Source organism: Rhamphochromis longiceps, linkage group LG14 (genome assembly GCF_057381845.1).
Source record: "Rhamphochromis longiceps isolate RC_006_pf linkage group LG14, R_longiceps_female_GT1.1, whole genome shotgun sequence".
Classification (NCBI taxonomy): Eukaryota; Metazoa; Chordata; class Actinopteri; order Cichliformes; family Cichlidae; genus Rhamphochromis; species Rhamphochromis longiceps.
The window spans coordinates 2,329,328-2,350,252 of NC_140570.1; the positions used below are offsets into that span (position 1 = coordinate 2,329,328).

The 20,925-nt window shown below is 40.8% G+C and overlaps 1 protein-coding gene across 9 annotated transcripts; it reads left to right on the forward strand.

The window, feature by feature from the left end:
- Positions 1-3,504: 3,504 nt before the first annotated feature.
- Positions 3,505-20,919, forward strand: LOC146653396 (uncharacterized). 9 transcript variants are annotated; one of them, XM_085379570.1, is made up of 8 exons: positions 9,564-9,704; positions 10,000-10,169; positions 11,826-11,952; positions 12,105-12,221; positions 12,306-12,442; positions 18,472-18,502; positions 19,238-19,282; positions 19,375-20,919. In XM_085379570.1, the coding sequence occupies exons 7-8, from the start codon at positions 19,243-19,245 to the stop codon at positions 20,208-20,210; spliced, it is 876 nt and encodes a 291-aa protein (XP_085235696.1). In that variant the 5' UTR covers positions 9,564-9,704; positions 10,000-10,169; positions 11,826-11,952; positions 12,105-12,221; positions 12,306-12,442; positions 18,472-18,502; positions 19,238-19,242; the 3' UTR covers positions 20,211-20,919. The 9 variants fall into 9 exon arrangements, with proteins under 9 accessions (XP_085235690.1, XP_085235694.1, XP_085235698.1 ...); XM_085379567.1 differs by lacking the exon at positions 18,472-18,502 and having other exon boundaries at positions 12,288-12,442; XM_085379566.1 differs by lacking the exon at positions 18,472-18,502.
- Positions 20,920-20,925: the final 6 nt, after the last annotated feature.

The window sequence follows — 20,925 nt, forward strand, 5'->3', positions numbered from 1 at the left end:
AATGAGCATTTATGTGACTGATATTCATAAACATCAGGCCTTTTAATGAGACACGATGAACTGCAAATCTTGATCTAATCTCTCTTGGCTGGAGCTACAAACACACAGTATTTTTCCTCTGGGTTGAAGCCGATGGTTCTACACTGTAAAAAATACATTAAGGTTGTAAATGATAGTAAAACACAGTAACATACTGTGAAGTGAGTAAATGTTAACTTTACTGTTCCACTTCTATTACTGTACAGTATGTTACTATCTCATCCAAAGGATGGAGTTACAAATATTCCTTCTTTGTTACTTTAACTCAGCATTGCTGCTCTTTTTGTCAGATTGAAACATACACAGACTTTCCTTTGTCTTCCAAACCTTCGACAGAGACGTTCACTTTGCGTTTTTGAGCAGATAATTAGCCTGTGTTTGGTTGTCAGCGCCAACAATCTGTGTTTGATTTTTGATCATCTTTAACCCTTTAAGACCTACCATAGAACCAAGTCCGCCAGAGCTTATATTATATTTTTACATGTTGTGGAGCCATTTTGAGGAGCATTTCAAGTTGCTATACATCAATACAACCATTACAGCCTAAATTCTAATAATATGTCTGCATTAAGTGCATAGTAATTACCAGAGGTGTGGACTCGAGTCACATGACTTGGACTCGAGTCAGACTCAAGTCATTAATTTTATGACTTTAGACTTGACTTGAAAAAAAATGTTCTAAGACTTGTGACTTGACTTGGACTTTTACACCAATGACCTGGGACTTGAATTGGACTTGAACCGGTTTACTTGAAAAGACTTGATATTTTACCCCAAATATAAAATTTAACATGCACATTATATAGAGATTGAAAATGTGACGTCATTCACGGGTAGAACTGCAAAGGATTCTGGGAACTCGTGGCAAGCGGTACTAGTGCACGCAGGCTTTCAATTGAAATCAGTCACACAGCGATAAAAAGAAACACAAAAATGGCAAGAAGCTGTTGTATTATTAACTGCAATAGCCGGTCACATGACAGCCACGGGAAGCCGACGGGTAAAGAGATCGGTTGTTATCGGATTACGTCGTTGAAGAGAAATTGTTCGAGCCATGTTTCCGAAGTAACAAAGACGCGACTGGATTGCAGCCATTCAAAGACCAAATATAACGTCCCAGAACACTCCAGCTCACAGGTTAGTCTGCTCCAAGCATTTACACGAAGGTCAGTCTGCTGTTGTAGTTAATGCGTCATTTTCATAACATAATTGGTGATATAGGTTACAAGCAAGTCTGGCGCTGAACAGAAATTGTCGCGCTATGCTCCTTTATTTATTGTGCATAAATAGTGAATTGTCCTGACACAATATTGCGTTTCGCTTCTGTTATTATGGCACATTGACAAAAACATATACTTTTATTCACAGGATAAAACAGGTTTTTTGTATCACTAATTGCCCAGTACGATTACAGCATACAGTATTATTGTCACTGCTACATTTCTGTGATGCTACCAGAAATTATTTCCACTGCTAATTAATTACCGTTGAGCTCAAAGGTCCTATTAATAAACGGTTAACGAATGTGTATTTATGACGACGATTTGTGATACTGGTAAACTTATGATACGTACGATGGTCTTTACTTTCTACACGGTGCATTTCAAGGTCCTGCACCCATCCGTCGGTAAACTGTACCTGGGCTTGTTGCAGTGACCTGAAGTTACTAAACTTCATGAGTGTATGCACTCACTCCAAGAACCGTATGATTATAAATATGCATATAAATGTGCTACAATGAGATAGCTGACTTCATCTAACTAGCAAATGTTGTCCAGGCTACGTTGGTGATGCAGTTTTTTTTAATGTGTATGATATTTTTGTCATGCGATTTTAAAGCCGGTCCTACAACCGCATCCTAGAATAACATGCAGCTTATCTCAGAACTGTCGGTGAAAATTATTCTTGGAGCTAGGTTTAATTGAGCTGCATTTTAAAGAGGTGCAATTTCACAATTTGTGTATATTTTCTAAGTTCACTATTTTGTCATGTATTGAGAAAAACACAGATTTTAAAATTACATGGTCTAATATTTACATTTAGCATAACTGCAACATGCTTTTTTTCATTTGGACTTGAAATTCAAAGTTTCAGACTTGTGACTTGACTCGGACTTTTACACCAGTGACTTGAGACTCGACTCTGACTTGCCTGACATTACTTGAGACTTGACTTGAGACTTGAGGATAAAGACTTGAGACTTACTTGAGACTTGCAAAACAATGACTTGGTCCCACCTCTGGTAATTACATAAATTGCAAGAAAGTGCAATAAACTACAAAAAAATTGAAAATCATTTTTGCTTTTTTAACATATATTTCTAGTTAGAGAAATTTAAGAGGCTTATCCCTCAAAACTGTAAATACAAAAAAGTTGCACAAAATAGTTTCCCACCACATGAAATTTATTTTGAGTGTCTTCATAGTTTTATTTTTTAAACACACCAATTATTATATACTGCAGGAAAAATGAAAATAAATATTATAGTGCAAATTTGCAAAAAAACAGCATATGCATCAAAATAAACTATTTCCAGCAGTGCAATTTGACTTCTAAGCATCCCAGAAACGACACAGAAAGTCATAAAGTCAAACATAACTTTTAAAAACACCAGTATATACTTGTATAGGCCCTGAAGGTAAAAAAAAAAATCTACATTTCCGCGAAATGATGTCACTTCGGGTTTTGGGCAGATAATGGCGGAGATGTGATAGTTCGCGCTGACGTCTATTCCAACGTAGGAAGTGTTACAAACAGCTGATCGGATCGGCAAAGCCTGTTCTGGAATATTATGTTTTTGTTGCTGCACTAGGGCTGCTCGATTATGGCAAAAATGATAATCACGATTATTTTCACTGAAATTGAGATCGCGATTATTTGACGATATTTATTTAACCCTTTAAGACCTACTATAGAACAAAGTCCGCCAGAGCTTATATTATTTTTTTTACATGTTGTAGTGCCGTTTGTGGGAGCATTTCAATTTGCTATGCAACTGTTATAGCCCATATTTTAATAATATGTATGCATTAAGTCCATAGTAACTACATTAATTGCAAAAAAGTGCAATAAACTACAAAAAAATTGAAAATCGTTTTTGTTTTTTGTTTTTTACATATATTTCTACTTGGAGAAATTTAAGAGGTTTATCCCTCAAAACTTTAAATACAAAAAAGTTGCAAAAAATAGTTTACAACAACAGGAAATTTATTTTGAGTGTCTTCATAGTTTTATTTTGGAGATACACCAATTTTTATATACTGCAGGAAAAACGAAAAACAATCCTATGATGCAAATTTGCAAAGAAAACAGCAGGTGCATCAAAATAAACTATTTCCAGCAGTGCAATTCGAGTTCTAAGCATCCCAGAAACTATTCAGAAAGGTCAAACATGAGCAGTATAGGCTTTTAAGGCCTACAAGTAAAAAACTACAATTTCCGCGAAAATGACGTCACTTCCGGTTTCGGGCAGGAAATGGCGGACATGCGATCGTTCGCGCTGACGTCTGTTTCACTGTGGGAAGTGTTACGAACAGCTGATGGATCGGCAAAGCGTGTTTCTGGAATATTATGTTTTTGTTCCTGCAAGAGCTTTTTATGCAGTTTTTTCAAAGCTTTATGTGGAAGGAAACTGTGACCGAGGACAAGCTGATGGCATCAGATGTAAGTACAACTCCTCCGGTTTCATATGCAAAACAAATTATTGCGCTAGCTTACACGGTTCCGGTTCTACAGGGATTTAAAAATAGTTACACAACACGGAGCGTGCTGCTCTGACCGGCTTTAAAGGGTTAACAATGACTTTAAAAAATAATATAAAATAGTGTGCAACACCACTGAAGTTTTTTTACCTCTCTTTTCAACCAACGGCAGTCACTCTCTCCTCTCCAAATAACTTCTGCTTAGCTTTCCGGGCTTCCCTCGGGTCCTCTTAATCAGCGGTCTCCAACCTTTTTTGTGCCACGGACCGGTTTATGCCCGACAATCCGGTTGTTCAGTCTGACGTCACTAGCCGTGTCTGGGCCTAAACTCCGCTGCAGGTCCATATATCAAAACTGTGGCATTACTGAGAGTTGAAAAACTGTCTAAAGTCTTTCATCTTTAATAAAATGATCAGCGTTCTGCTCTACCAGGTTTAACAATTGAGTTTAGCATCCAGGCATCCATGAAAACGGAATTTATGACATTTAACGGAGTTAGAAGTTAGCAGGAAGTTAGCTCGCTAGCTTCTATCTAAATACAATATAGCATGTCCTGACTGCGGGGTTTTGGAAACAAATTCAAACGTACAGCTCTGTTATCACTTCCAACATAAATGAAGACAGAAAACTAAACAGCAGTGACGTTTGTAGGGTTACTGAAGTTGGGCTAGCTGGTATATAATGATGTGCTACGTGACCGCTAGCGACACAGCTATGCTAGCATAATATGAACAAGCTAACTTTTTTCCCACTCGATAAAAGTTAACGTGAGTGTTCTCGGTGGTCAGGAACAAATGTAATCGCATGGCAGGATGCTGTAAAAGGACCAAACTTCAGCCAGGAGAACAACTGAGATAATCCATCCACAATACGAGGTTAGTCATTCATATACTGCTGCATGGGCTGGGCTGTAGTTACATCCTAAGGTTTTAAAAACTGAGCTTAAATAAATGATTAGCGGTAATAAAAGCCGAGGGAGGTCAACAGGGATCACTGACTGTTTTAGGAGCTTTTTGAGATCAAATAGAAGAAAATACATAACATTAAACATGTTAACAACACAAAAGCCATATTAAACGCAGACTACTTTAGGCCCGGAAGTAGGATTCGTCGCGTCATCACTGAACAACCGGATATTTTCACGGACCGGTGTTCCAGATCTACTGGCGTTTAGATCAACTGGCGTTGGTCGAACAGATGTGTGGCAGTCTTGCGTTTCAGGAGCTGCTACCGACAAACCAGCAAAAAAAACGCCAAATGTGCCATCTGTGACACTTGTGAGGTTGTCTCAAACACACTCCGTCAGTCTTGATGCTGTTGAACAACAAAATGTTTAAAATGTGGCGAGTTTACCTGGTGATATCCTCATTCGCGACGCGATCGCGAAAACAGCAAACAATTAACACCACGCCGATGTTGTTCACAGGACAGCAAGAGTAAACGATCGGGAGAATCTTGTCGTCGTTATCGTTCCCCTCGCACGGTTTATTTCTCCGGTTTCAGCGTTTTTGCTTCACAACTACAGCGAGCAGTTTACTTTGTGCACTAACATGGACTCGAGTCAACCAGCGTGGCGCTGTAGTGCCACAGCCTACAGCCAGATCAGCCTGTGACACACATCTGCACCACGTTTGATTTCGTTTCTTGCACAACACATTTGTACCTTTCAATTGTGTCTGTTTGTGAATCATGCAAATAAACCTTTGAAATGAATGAAATGATATCATATATTCCTTATTGGCCTACATTTGTACAAAATTCCAAATTATATACACAAAGTCATAAAAATCACCAAATTGGTCATCATGATTTTAATATTCTCTTTTCCCATAACAATGAAATACGCCTTGGACAAACATGACACATCAATATTTCATTAGTGTTGTCACATCACTTCCTGTAAGCATCGTCTGCCTGTGTCCTTTCTCTGGAAATTAATATTTCCAGCCAATATAGGCAATTCATGACTCGAGTCCATGTTAGTGCACAAAGTAAACAGCTCGCTTTAGTTGTGAAGCAAAAACGCTGAAACCGGAGAAATAAACCGTGCGAGGGGAACGATAACGACGACAAGAGTCTCCCGATCTTTACTCTTGCTGTCCTGTGAACAACATCGGCGTGGTGTTAATTGTTTGCTGTTTTCGCGATCGCGTCGCGCATGAGGATATCACCAGGTAAACTCGCCACATTTTAAACATTTTGTTGTTCAACAGCATCAAGACTGACGGAGTGTGTTTGAGACAACCTCACAAGTGTCACAGATGACACATTTGGCGTTTTTTTGCTGGTTTGTCGGTAGCAGCTCCTGAAACGCAAGAATGCCACACATCTGTTCGACCAACGCCAGTTGATCTAAACGCCAGTAGATCTGGAACACCGGCTCTTTGACGTGAACGACACAAGCCGTATCCTTATCACGAGCCGTCACGTGGGTTGTATTTTTTTTTCTTTCTCTCACCCTCTCTCTTGCACTTTTTTTCCGCTTCACCCTGCACGCGAGCCTTGTGCTTTACGCTGGGCAGAGTTGTGATGGGATTTCCGGCTCTTTCGGCTCCAAACCGGCTCTTCAGGTTGTTTTGTTGCTTTAATTAATTTATTATTAACAATAATATAAAATTATGCACAAAAGGAATTACTAATGTAAAAAAAAGTGGTTTTATTTATATATGTTTATATATAAATATATGCGGTGGCCCCTAGAGACAAAACACGTACAAACAAAACCACTTTTTTTTTTTTTTTTTACGTTAGTAATTCCTTTTGTGCATAATTTTATATTATTGTTAAATTAATTAACGCAACAAAACAACCTGAAGAGCCAGTTCGGAGCCGAAAGAGCCGGCTCTTTTTAGTGAGCCGAACCGAAAGAGCCGGATCTCTAAAAAGAGCCGGAAATCCCATCACTATTTCATATGCAAAAAAAATTATTGCACTAGCTTACGTGGTTGCAGTGCTACCGGGATTTAAAAATAGTTATGCAAAACGGAGCGTGCCGTTCCAACCGGCTTTAAAGGGTTAATATGATTCATGCATTGCTTCTTTGTGTTAGAAATCTTCACTATAATAAAATTGCCTTTGAAACAATACAAATGCACACTTTTATGCAGTGTGTACTTAATCTGCAAAACTGCTCAACATTATGAAAAAAGATTCAGTTTAATTTGCTAAAAAAAGGCAGACACTGCAACATGATGTCGAGATGGGCTCATTTCAGGTTATCTGTCCAGGCTGTAGCCTTTTATGTGCATTTATGTACAGCAGCAAATAACTGTTCCAAAAACAGTGCACAATGTTTTTCACTCAACCCAACAAGAAGCCTTTTGTGGCCAAGACCAAAGTATGTGCAGCCAAATGAAAAAACAAAAACAGATATTTTTTTAAGTTGAACTTATTGAACTACCTTGGATTTGAGTTTTACAGTAACATATAAACACTGTGTACCTCAGCATGTCCGCAGCGGTGTGGTGAAATGCATGCATGGCTGCATGGGATGGGATGCAGCTCACTGGGCTGAGGTTGAGTGAGGCCACAGAGGCAGATCATCTTTTTTGGCTGCAAACTGGAAATACGAGAATATTTCATTACATTCTGCATTCTACTGTACAGGCCTGTTTCAAGTTTATCACGCGACGCTAGAATGGAAACATATTTGTTATCGACAGCTGCCTACGCTTGGGAGGAGAGCAACCTGAGAACACCTGGTGTCTGATGTACTTAAAGCCACACTTTTCTGGCTGAACTGGCGCTAAAAATCTATGGACTCATTCTGGCATTTAGTCATGGAAATGAAGAGTTTGTTTTATGGCTCACTCTTGTGGAGAAATGGCAGACGTGCAGTTGTGAAACATTCCCAGAATGGTTCAATGGGCATCATCATCTGTGCCTCACGCCAACTCTACAGAGCAGTTTAGCATTGCTCTGGTTTTGAGACCCACAGCCTGACACAGATGAATTAATAATAATAATAATAATAATAATAATAATAATAATGGATTGGATTTATATAGCGCTTTTCTAGGCACCCAAAGCGCTTTACAATACCACTATTCATTCACTCTCACATTCATACACTGGTGGAGGCAGCTACAGTTGTAGCCACAGCTACCCTGGGGCAGACTTAAACTAATTAAAACGCTTTTAAGCACTGTGTGACACGGGTAACCATGAATATCAAACTATTAATGAAAGATGGTGTATTAGCTGTTGGATGTTGTCAGAAAAGAGACAGGAATTCTGGAGTAGGTCGGATGAAGTAGCAGAGAGTGGTGATGGAAGCAGACTTCAGTGGACATGGAAGTGAAGGGAACAGAGGTGATAAGGTGGTGTTGGATAGGTGGGATGGAACAGAGGCAGCAGGAGAGGGAGGAACGTTGGGTTACATAAGAGGGGAGGAGGGTGGACACAGGTGGACTACAGCTTATGCAGAAGATGCAATCTGAAAGAGACAGGAGAATCCAAGGTGGTGTCAGGAGAATGCAACAAGGCAGCATCAGATGGTGGTCTGTAGGATGAAAGAAAGGTCAGTCAGGGAGATGACGAAAAAATACAGGAGTACTGAGAAGTGTACAGCATGGAGAAGTCGCAGAGGAAAAGGCTTATAGCGAGTTACCGGTGAGACTGGACACTGAGCAACAAGAAAAGGACCAGAGAAGGAATATTCAGCAAATTAAGGTAATCAAGGACAAAAATGAAAACGTAGTGACAAATAAAGGGAGTGTGTTGAGAAAACAGCTGGAGCACATGAAGCTCATGAATGTAGAAAATGAGACAGAGACAAAGAAAGTCAGGAAGTGTCGAGGATTAGTGAGGAGGAAGTGGCGGCAGCTATGAATGGACTTTCAAGATCATCTTAGCTTATGAAAATATTGCGTCCCAGCAGTACTAGCTAGCTACCGTTTTTAGCTAGTGGGAGATCATTTCATCACTCATCTATGTGACTGCAGATTACTTAAGAAGTCACTTACATGAGTAACAAAACATTCTTCCCTTGGGAAAAGGTCCACAGGAACTTAACTTTTGGGAATATCCTTCCCTGAAAATAATTTATTCAAAAAATTCAACATTCTTTAGATTTTTTCTTTCAGTTAGAGTTTCTCTTGCTTTACTTCCAGCCTTGGCGAGCTATCTGTCAATCATCAGGCAAAGATTATTGAGCCACGTGTTGTTTTTGGAAGTTTAAGACCAAAGCTGAGCTCAAGCAGTGAATTCACTTTAGATTGGAATTTATAAGATGAAAAAAAGATACCAGTTGAGCTGGATGAGGATGTACTTTGATGTCTGCTGAACGTGTAATTAAACAAGCTTAAACCTTAAAATTCAGTACGACTAGTGATTTGTTGATCTCTACATGTACAACACAATGCAAAATGAAAAAAAAAAAACCCATTCATTTAGGTGAATAACTTAACTCTTCTTAAATATAACTAATGAAACGGCTTACACGGCGGTCTCTTCCTGTTTCAGAGTCTGTTCGTAACAGCGTGAACTGCAGCTTCTTGAGTTCATGACCTGGGTTGTGTTGGTTCACTTTTAACAGTATAGCTGTCAACCTACAGACGGCTCCTAACTTTAACCTGCTGTGCTCTTGCTGTTACTCTGAAAGTCGCAAACGTAGAAATTGTTTGTCTTTGTGCCAGCTGAGCATCCGTTTGGACCAGACAGTGGCTGAGCTGAAAAAGCAGTTCACGACAGTGGTGTAAATCACCTCATTAATATTTTGTAAATTGTTTTGTAAAGTTATGAGTGACTATTATATTGTTGGAGCGGGTGCTTTTATTTTGAAAGTCACAGAGCGACAAGGTGCCGTAAATCAAGTGGCGTAAACCATAAAGCAGAAGCGCGAGTTTTAATGCACAGAGAGGTGTGCTCTATGGTTAATGGACAGGAATGGGAAAAAGAACGGCTATTAAGGTGCAACACTGAGTCGAAAGCAGTTTCTTAGCACCTGGTTGATGAGGGAACAAGGTTTGTAACAAAGTTTGTCCTGTAGATATATATTCTGTTGTTTTACGGAGCATGTAGCTGCTGACCGCTACTAAGCATAAAGGCTAAGTTTTCACCCACTAGAGGGTGCTAACGTACCTCATCATGTTTAGGCAGCGATGCAACGATTTCCCTGTTATATGCAATAATTTACAAGTTTTAGTGTTATTTGTTATGCAAGGTAAAGAGAATTAATTTGTGATTAATGAATAAGTCAAAAGGTTAAAGGTAACACACTGTTTGATTTACTAATAGTCTTTTATTCTGTGTGTTGTAGCTCTTACGGTGTGTTCACATACACGGCGGTTTAATAAAAGGATTGTGAACCATCAGTTTGAGAGACCATCTTTTCAACCGGGGATGCTACAAGTGGTCCAGCTGTCTACCAACAGCATGAGGCTCTACTACATCTAAAAAAAGAAGCACTTTAAGCACTGTGTGACACGGGTAACCATGAATATCAAACTATTAATGAAAGATGGTGTATTAGCTGTTGGATGTGTACAGCATAGAGAAGTCGCAGAGGAAAAGGCTTATAGCGAGTTACCGGTGAGACTGGACACTGAGCAACAAGAAGAACAAGAATTTCAGGAGGTTTGACAGCCTCCTGAAATTCTCTGCTAACACAGAGGAGATTCTCGGGAGGTGCCACCAACGGCTATACCTCCTTAGGAAACAGCTCCTTTGGAGTCAGCACACCCATCATGATGACTTTTTAACTATGTATTCCTGGAAAGCATCATGACCGTCTCCATTACCTGCTGGTTCCACTCCCTCAGCCTTCAGAACAGGAGCAGACTGCAGGACACTGCATGAGTGTGCTCAAAAATCATTGGCCTGCCTGTCAGAACTCTTGCACAGGTTTTCAGCCAACAGGTCCTTAGACAGGCAGCCAAAATTATCAATGACCCCTCTCGTATTCTTCGTCCCGCATTTCAATGGCTCCCTGCTGCGCGTCCGTTGCACTTCCTGCAGGACTGAGAGGAGGAGCGCCACCTTTGTCCCCAAAGCCACTCTGCTTTTTAACTCCAGCCAATAAGACCATATCCTACGCCCATAAACTACTCTACACTCTTTTTTTACACTGCCGACACTTTATTCAGTTTTAGTCACTTACAGTTATTTATTCACTTATTCAGTCACTTTAATTTTAAAACTGTGTATATACTGTATACTTTAAGCATTTTTTTATATCATTCTTATTGCCTGTTTATGCCCTGTCCTTATTTTTAACGTCATGCTGCTCTGTATCTTAATTGCCCCTTGGGGATAAATAAAGTCTCTCTGATTCTGATTCTGTAGTCAGGAGCGGCCATCTACCAGGTCCTGTTGGGGTTGAGGAAAAAAAGGAGAGCATAGATGAACATGCACGGGGTTCTTCCTTATCAAAACCTGACAACTAGATTTCCTGCAATACATGACCTCTGAAGGCTCAGCTGCAGATATAGCTGTTCTAGTATCAGCTAATGTAGAACACTCCTTTGTAATTGACATCATGCAGAGGCAAGGGTAGGAAACACTGTCAGGCACAAAAGCTTAGGCTACAGCAGTCTGAGCTTGAGCTTCTGGCTCAAAGGATCCATTTGTTTATGCTCTGATCACACCATTTAAAACTGTGACCAGGTTAAATATGCATATCCATCACTAATAGTAGATATATAAATGGGGAAATGCACAATAGGACCATTTTAAATAGAGTGACATAATGTTATATGTATATTGTGTAATATGATGGAGGGCTATTTGTGTGGTATTATATTGCATCTGTTATACTGTATATATAATGTCTTGTAAGTAAGGTAGGCTCAGGTTGTCTGTCTTAAGTGGGCATGAGTAGCTACTACAGAGCCAGACTGTAGAGGTCTGGTGAGCTGGCTTAATTTTAACGTTACATCCCCGATCCCAACTCAGTTGACTCCACTTGATGGCATTTATCACACAGCTTCCTCAATAAATAAAAATAGTGCACAGTGTCCAACTTTCATCACATATGCAGTTTCACACCCCATCCCTATAAAGACTTTTTGGTGTGCAAGCTTGAAACATGACATCTATGTGTGTTTGTGTTTGTGTGTGTGCTGGTGCGCGCACGTGCACTGTCAGGTCTAAACCAGTGGGAAGATGTAGAGAAGCTGAACTTCTTCCCCAGGCTGGAGGAGGTGCGCCTGCAGGGCATTCCCTTACTGCAGGCCTACACCAATGCAGAGCGACGCAGCCTCATGATAGCGCAGTAAGTCTGTGACATTAGAGAGAAATGACATCCTACACAGCAAGTAGAGGACATTGATGAGAGCTTGAATAATCCACAGATCTGAGCTGTACTCTGACCTGCAGAAGGTCAATAAACAGATACCTGCACAATATGTCATCTCTCCTCTTCAGGCTTCCCTCAGTATCACTGCTAAACGGCAGTGCTGTGACTGACAGTGAGAGAGAGGACGCAGAGAGGTTCTTCATCCGTTACTACTTAGACTACCCTGAAGAGGAGCTGCCTTATAGGTACACCCACACCCTTGTTTACACTGTATGAGCAGTGGTATGAGTGTTGGTTTATGTGTGATACAGTAAGTGCTGTTAAAACAGACGACACACCCTGCTCTCCTCCTCGATACCATTCCCTCGTAAACAAGTATGGCAAGCTTGAACCACTTGCTGAGATTGACCTCCGACCTCGCTGCCGTGCCCAGGTGGAGGTTCACTGTGAGGAAAAAGTAGAACAGGTCAGTGTGGCATTTAATAATCTGCTGTTCTGGAGAATCCTCGAATGAAAAATACCTTTTGGAAATTATAAAATCTTATAAAATGTAACCGTTGCTTTCTTTTCCTTCTCTACTACTCATACCACTGTGAATCACTTTAGTAAATGACTTATGCCTTTGTACTTTGCCCTTAGTGCCTAAGCACTTGACATTTAGAAGTAGATGAAATCTCTTAACACAGAGTTTACAAAACTCGGTGTTAAAAGTACTAGTACTCTAGTACTGTAAAACAATTTTAATAGTTCAATCAGCACCAGTTTAACATTTTAAAATACCTTTGCTGTGAAGGACCCTGGAGATGATTTATTTTGCTTGGGTATACTTTATCAATGATGTAATCAGTGCACATGTTTGTTCAAGCCCACAAAAACTCAAAACAACAAAACCTTCAAAAAATACAGTTTTACATTTATTTGCAAATCCTAAATTTTCAAAAGATCGCACATATATTAGACACAATCGTAGTGAAATTTATATAAAAATATGCATTTTTGTCCCAAACACTGACATTTCAGTCATAGTTTACAGGTGCTTGAATCAGTATTTTTATATTACCAATAAACCCCACAGCTGCATGTAATGTAGAGGGAGTTGCTGATAGTGTTAGGGTCCCTGGGTCGTTGACCCAGTGTTTTGTGTTTTTGGTTTATTTTGTTATTTCATTATATTCTAGCTTTGCTTTATGGGTTTTAGGATTATTCTTAGTTTAGGGTCTCTGGGTGGGTTTGGTTAGAGTTTTAGTGTTCTGCTTTTCTGTCTGTGTTCCATAGTTGCTGTCTCCTCTGTCTGCTGTATCCCCACGTCCAGTCAGTGTCTGCCCTGGTCCCACGTCTCTGTTCCCTTTGTTATAATGCCTGCTTGTGAGTCTGTTTCCTGTTTTACTTTGAAAGTCCATGTCTGATGTTAATGTGTCTGGTTTTGCTTCCTTTGTCTCGTCAGGCCTGATTTGCCCCAGCTGTGTTTCCCTCCTGTTACCCATTCCCTGATTGCTCCCTCTGTGTATTTAAGCCCTGTGTTTCTGTGTCGGGATCTATTCTCATTTATGCTGTGTGGTCCATCTGCCTGTTCATGTAAGTTTATTTGGATTTTTGTTACGTTTGCCACGTTTTGCCATCCAGCAATAAAAGCTGAGTTTTGAGTTACTTTCCGCCTCCGAGTGTCTGCACTTTGGGTCCTTCTACTTCCACTCCTGCCTGCACACAGCTGCTCCATGACAGAAGATCACGACCAGAACATGGACCCCGCAGACTCTTCAGCTTTTGAATTCAACGCTGAGATGGAGCGGATGATTAAGCTCCTGGACTGCATTGCTGAGGCCAACGATTTGAGGACCATGGCAGTTGGGCTAAGCGCTGTAGATGCCATCATTCGGAGCAACCCTCGGCTTACTCAGCTTCCTACGGACGCTGTGCTGGGCAGCTCCATAGCTGCCTGGAGGGAGCAGGCGAGCAGTGGTCCAGCTGTCTACCAACAGCATGAGGCTGTACAACATCGACAAGGGCAGTGCCTTCGGTCCAGAGGAAATGAAGTACAACACGCGAGCTCTCCAATCCTACAGCATCCAAGACGGTGACGAAATACTGGTGGTGCCCAAAACCAAGTGAACAGCTGATGACCTGCTGGCTGACGAGAGTGAATTGAAAAAATAATATTTTTCTGATTGGTTAACTGATACAGCAAAATAATAGGAAACTAGAACAGCAGCAGTGGCCCACTGAGAGAGGGCATACACAGAAATTATGAAAGCAATATGAGCACCATCAAGGAGACTAGACTAGTGGACTACAGATGGCTGCTGAGTGCCTCTGAAATATAAGTGAGCACTGGGAATGCAGCGGATCCTGTCTTTATTTAATTGAGCTTTCTCTGAGGGGGAACCACTAGAGCGAGCGCACAAACGTGTCACTCTTGAGAACGGGCTGAGAAGAGCATCTCGCAGTCAGCTAGCAGTTTCAGCGGAGTAGTGATGGGTCGTTCGCGAACGAAACGGCTCTTAGAGCCGGCTCCTTATCGCGAGCCATGGGGTTTGTTTGTTTTGTTCTCTCTCTCTCTCTCTCTCTCTCTCTCTCTCTCTCTCTCTCTTCTCTCTGCTTAACTCAGCATGCCAGCCTTGTGCTTTACGCTGAGCAGAGGGGGGCGGGGCGGTAGTTACACTCAGTAGCTCAGGAACAGAGCGGGAGGGAGAGAGAGAGAGAGCCAGGGACAACAACGTCACATTAGAAAGGTATAGTAATCATCTACAACTATTTTCAGTTGCAGATGATAAAGGATTGAGAAAGTTTATTCATGCAGGTCCATATGACAGAGAATATGCATCTTCTTTTTGTTTTCATATTATAATTTATATTTAATTGTGTTGTGGTTTGCAGTGTTTTGTGTTGTTTCATTTTAAATTTGTTTAAAAAGAAAAAGCTGAACATTTAAATAGTTAAAAGTTTAAATGTGAATAGTTGATTTTTGTATTATATGATTTATTTATTACATTTTATGTGGAGTGAATAAATAAAAGTATATTTACGGTGGCCCCTACAGACAAAACACATACAAACACAACAGCAGTGCTCCAGGATGCTAGGGGGCAGTGTTGAGCTTTTGTTACCTAGTGGCTACACAAGCCAGCAAGTACCAACGACCGGATTTGGTGTGTGGTAGTAACAGGTAAATGAACTTTTTTTTAAATTATTTGAATATATATATATGAGTGCCTGTGTATAAATACACAAACAATACACACATGCTTTCAGTTGTGTAATTTAAGTGATCTAGTAGCTCTGCTTTGGAAGTTCAGTTCATGCTAGAAATGTGTTTTGGAGTTTGTACGTGTTTTGTCTCTAGGGGCCACCGTATATATTTATATGTAAACATATATAAATAAAACCACTTTTTTTTTACGTTAGTAATTCCTTTTGTGCATAATTTTATATTATTGTTAATAATAAATTAATTAAAGCAACAAAACAACCTGAAGAGCCGGTTCGGAGCCGAAAGAGTCGGTTCTCTAAAAAGAGCCGGAAATCCTATCACTACAGCGGAGGGGAGGGCCGCTGCTGGACCAGCAAAGCTTCACTGCAGCTCTGTCTCTTAGCGCACGGCATGTACTATAGCACCTGCGTAGGCAAGTCTCCAACATCACTCGCTTGCCCACTTGTCGCAAAAGTTACACTGATTGGTAGTCAGACAGTACCACCAAGTGGAAAAGAACTGCTCTCATCACACACTGAGGCACAACACGAGGAAGAGCAGAGGAAGGCTCGCACCAAAAGCGCTAGTGATGGGATTTCCGGCTCTTCCTGACCTTGTACTTTCTCCTCACGTTCCCTCTTTGGACTGACAATCATACACAAATAGATTGTATTCAATTAGATGAAAAATTACATTAATATGAAAAAAATACTATTAAGATCACTAATGAAAAAGTCCTCTCAGTGTACTTTCAACCAAAAGGCAAATAACCAAACCACATGAACATCTAATAAAGGATATAAATATTGAAACACTGATCCAACATTATCCTTTATTGATGGATCATTTGATTTTACACTTTTACCTGAATGTGGCTGCTTTTTAAAAAAAAAAAAAAAAAAAAAAAAAACACACTTCCTCATATCCATTATGAACCTGGCTGCCTCTCTGTACACACACACACACCATATAGTGCTACATAGGGGGTATGCTGAAAATAGAGGGTGATAAACTGGGAAGGTGAAAACTAGTGAGTGAGTGACAAGGAAAAGGCAGTTTTCATACCGCTGTAGCTATAGTGGAGCAGACTAACAGCACTAATGTTTCTATTGTTCTCTGTTTCATATTGTGTTGAGTGAGCATGCCGTCAGCCTGACCAATAAGAGCCAAGAGTTGCAGTGATAGGCAGGCTGAACCAGCAAATAGCCAGAAACAACTGGCCAGTGCAGCACCGCCTCAGGTACCACGTACAGATTTTAACTGGCTTCTGACTTTGTGTGGTGTGGAGTATGCTAGATTTTATATAAATATGGATGAGATCAGCTGGGGATGAACAAAATCTCCTTCAGCAACTATTAAATAGCCAGAAGGGGCCAGACAGTCAATATATTAATTCAGCGTTCCTACAGAACAGACCGTAAAGCATTCCCAACACCAAAAGTCAAAACAATTATTTTAGCAGCTGATTTCTGTACCTTAAAAAACCCCAAACAAACATTTATTATAGCTCTATTATGTAGGAAATGTAGGAGACGCGGACACAAATACACAGAGGGTTACTGAGGGAAGTGGGAGCACACGGGGAACACAGGTGACACTGATAATCATAACGAGACACGGCAGGAGTAACACAACACTGACGCGAGACTATCAAAGTAAAACAGGAAGCACACAGAGACGCAGACATAGCGGGCTGGGAAAACATGGAATAAAACACAAGGAGGAGAAACGAGGCATGGGGACTGGCAGATACACAGAGGGGACACACAGGGGGTGAAGTCACGAGGGGAAATCAAATAAGCAACATCTTAACAGAACAACCGAGGGACCCTAAAACTGACGTCAAACAACAACAATACAAGACACCAAAAACCAGGTAGAAGTCCCGGGACCATGACATGCAGCTGGTTACATATGGTTAAAATGATTCAAATGCAGTAAGTGTGCACGTTTCTCATATCAATATAGTCCATAACTGGATTACTGTCTGTAGCCCACATGATTAAACACTTTAGTTACACAAAACATGTGAGTTTAGATTGTATCTACTGTATAGTAAATTAATATGTAGCCCAATAAGTATAAAATCCAGAAAGCTACACAACATGGGCGGTTCATTTACAAACACAGGTCTAACTTGAGTTTCACACAGTTTTTATTAGAAAACAATCAAATTGTTAAATGCTTAAAGTACACAAAATGTCAGAAATCTGCACCGTCATGAACACAAATTTAAAGCTAATTTTTCGTGATTTGTTGATTAACCCTCCGAGGTCTAAATCCCACGTTGTGCACATCAACATCACACATTTGTACAAATAAAGTTTATAACAAAGACATGTTCAATATTAAGCTCTGGAAACAGCTTGTTGTTTTGTTGCCATAGCGATGCCTCCAGGGAAAAATTAGGGAGCAGAGCAAGAATGAGAGCATATTAGTGGATATATGCTTTGATAACTTTGCCTAACAACCATAAAGAAATGTTTTATATTTTGTGTGTTATTGAGCTTTAATCCTGCATGAAGGCCGAGATGAATCTCTTAGAGTAGAACTTTACAGGAACTATCAGAATAAATAAAAATAATAACACTTTGACTGCTTTAGTCTTTTAGATTCACTTCTGTCTGTTTTGTTTTGTCTCCATTTAAAAGATATCAAACTCGGAGCAAATGTAAAAAGAATCTCTGCACATTCCACAGTCTTTGCTGCTAAAGTGACATCACAGCATTTAAGCATGTTTTGAATGAAAACATCAGCATATGAACACAAAACTGAAGAGACACTGCAACCGTATGAAAGCAGACCACTATTTAGTGACATTTCGACGTTTCCCTGAGGATTAACTGCTCTGTAATTTACCAAGAACTAAAGTAAGCTCAAATTTCACTTTATAAACTTAAGAGCATTTACTTAAATATATAAAGCCTGATTTTCCTGCCTGCCAGGACAGTATTTATGTACTTTACATTGTGCAAGACTAGACTATATTTTCCATCATAGAGAGGATGATGTGGATCTATTATTCAGGAAAACAAATGTACATAAATGAGAAAATGTTCTTAATCATATCTCAGAGTGACAGAAGCTCTTTTTAACACGATTATTTCTGAGACTATTTTGTTCATTTAGGAAAATAGAGAAGACTTAAGTTTTGTTCTCAAACTATTAGAATTTCTGAGAACCTGAGGCTGCGTCCACATTTCTGAAAGCGCAGCTTTGTCTCTGCATTTGGGCCTTTCTTCCACACCTAAACAGCAGATTGAGTCACTGAAAGGTGAGATTTTTAAAAACGACGTTTTTGTGTTTAGGTGTGGACGAGGAAAACGGACATTTACTCAGGTAATGTCAAAAGTGTGCGCCGCTGTTGACGCTGTGGCCACGTTAGTGTTTACATGAGATCAGTTTCTACAATGGCAGCTGTAGACAACATACTGTGTCTGTTACTCTTAGTATCTGCAGTTTTGACACACTTACATATACACACACAGTTACTGTGCCTCCATTTAGAAACACAGAGGCATCAGACGTGGCTTCTACATTCAACACAGACGCTCTCCCAACCCAAATCCTGACGTCGGTTTGGAATAAATGTCATTTTAAAAAATGACATTTATGTATGCTGTATGCATTTTGTCCATTCCAAAGTTGTGAGTCTGTTCCAGCCAAAAAGCTGTCTTTAGTTATTAACATTTGAAACGATGAAGGCACGTGAAAGTAACACAAAATTAGCTGCTTTTCCAGAAAAAGACAAAAACTTCTCAGAAGTACGTAAGGTTTTATGAGGTTTTCCCACCCAGGCTTCTAGACTTCTGATTGGCCAACATTAAGATTTGGCGTGTTCTTGACAGCGTTTCACTTTGTTTTTAGCGTTTAGATGTGGAAGGAGATATTTTTTCAAAACTGCACATGTGGACTGGATTTTTTTTTTCTTTTTTAAACGAAAAAGGAAAACGTGCGTTTTCAAACATAGGCGTGTACGTTCGGACGCAGCCTGAAGTCATCACAAAAAAAGCAAATTCTCTGAACATTCTTAGTTGAGGTTTACTGATCATTGTTGTTTTGTGTTCCTTGTAGTCAAAATGAGTGCAAGTGGAGACGGACCACAAAATAACCAAAACGGTAAGCACATGTGCTCAGTCTTGAAATTGATGAAAAACTGATTTTCAGCAGATAGTTATGGATGTTAATTAAAAGATTTAATGATCTTGCAGGCCAACAGGTTAACCCACAAAGGTTTGCAAATGGAGATCAGCAACCTGCTAATGAACCAGTTAATGGAGGCTTCGTGAGCCTGTATCTCGCTCTCCGTGATATTCGTTGGTTTCTGCATGAGCTAATAGCTTCAGTACTGGAACAATATGATGACCTCTACGGTAGCGATGACGATGACAATGACAACAATGTCAACGCTCAAAATATTAATGTGAGGGACAATAATGCCAATGCTGACAACAATGAACAGCACCAGGATCATAATGCTGTGGTTGTTGTTGGCATTGAAAATGAGGAGGCATTTGAAGACCGTGTGGATGTTCACCAGTACATCCCAGAAGAGGACCCTCAGCCAGGTGTTTCCAGGAGGAGGTCTAGAGAGATGGATGAGGAAGATTTGGAACCAAACAAAAGAATCAGATGGAGCGATGATGACTCTGACTTCTTCTCTGCTTCTGACACTGATAGCGAGGGCTGTCCTCATGCTGGTAATATTGCCGATGAGGACATCAATCAGCAGGTAACAGAAGAAGCACCGCAGCCTGGTGGATCCACGAAAAGGTCCAGAGAGGAAGATGTAGACGAAGAAGAGCGTAGTAGCAAAAAATCCAGGCTTGCAAACTCTGATTCGGGGACCAGCTCAGCTGTGTACGACCACTCTGAGAGCAGCAGTGATGGACTTTTTGAAGATGCACACGAAGAGCTTGACAACCATGAAGCTGGAGGCTCGAGGAAGCGTTCCCGAGAGGACTTTGAGGAAGAAGAGGAATACTTGCCTGTTTGCAAACTTCGGAGGTGTTCAAATGAGTCCAGCAGCAGCAGTGATGAAGACTAACACTATTTCGACGGGTTTCTTCAGTATCCTTTTAGTAGGCTGATGGCCTACTCAGGTGACCCTGAATCCTCCATGCTGCAATAAGCTGGGCATACACTGTGCGATTTCTTTCAGTCGCGTTATTCAGCTCCTGCTCAAACTGTACGATTGACTCGCAGGGGTGAGAAGTTTGTGCCTCCATCGCTTGTGTCCCGATCACACGCCGCACCGCCGTTCTACTCCGTCTCTTCGCTCTCATTTCTGCGTTTGCGCGTGCGCGGTGTGAGACGCTGCAGTGACACCCTCAGGACGACCCACAGGATTTCAAGCAGGTTTGATTTTCTTACGATTTCTTACGACCAGCTCCTGATTGGTGATCGGGAGCTGGTCGTGAGGTTTTAATCGCTTCTCGTTACCCCGTTACCCTCGTTATGTAGACAATGCACGACACACGATCAAGGCCAAACTCGGGACGACCCCCAAAACGGTCGCACGACTGAAAAATCGGCTCGAAATGGGCCAAAAATCGCACAGTGTATGCCCAGCATTAGGCTGCCGGGGGATTCCCATGATGCACTGGGTGCTTCTTCTTCACCCACTATGTTTAATAGACCTCTCTGCACTGAATGGTACTTGTTATTAACCTCTGTCTCTCTTCCACAGCATGTCTTTATCCTGTTTTCCTTGCCCCTCCCCAACCGGTCGCAGCAGATGGCCGCCCCTCCCTGAGCCTGGT

Coding starts and splice junctions, on each gene's coding strand:
- LOC146653396 (XM_085379564.1), top strand. CDS start 3,579: ATGGATCGGCAAAGCGTGTTTCTGGAATATTATGTTTTTGTTCCTGCA. Junction 3,703..19,237: donor ACAAGCTGATGGCATCAGAT/GTAAGTACAACT, acceptor TGTTCCTTGTAG/TCAAAATGAGTGCAAGTGGA. Junction 19,283..19,374: donor ACCACAAAATAACCAAAACG/GTAAGCACATGT, acceptor ATGATCTTGCAG/GCCAACAGGTTAACCCACAA.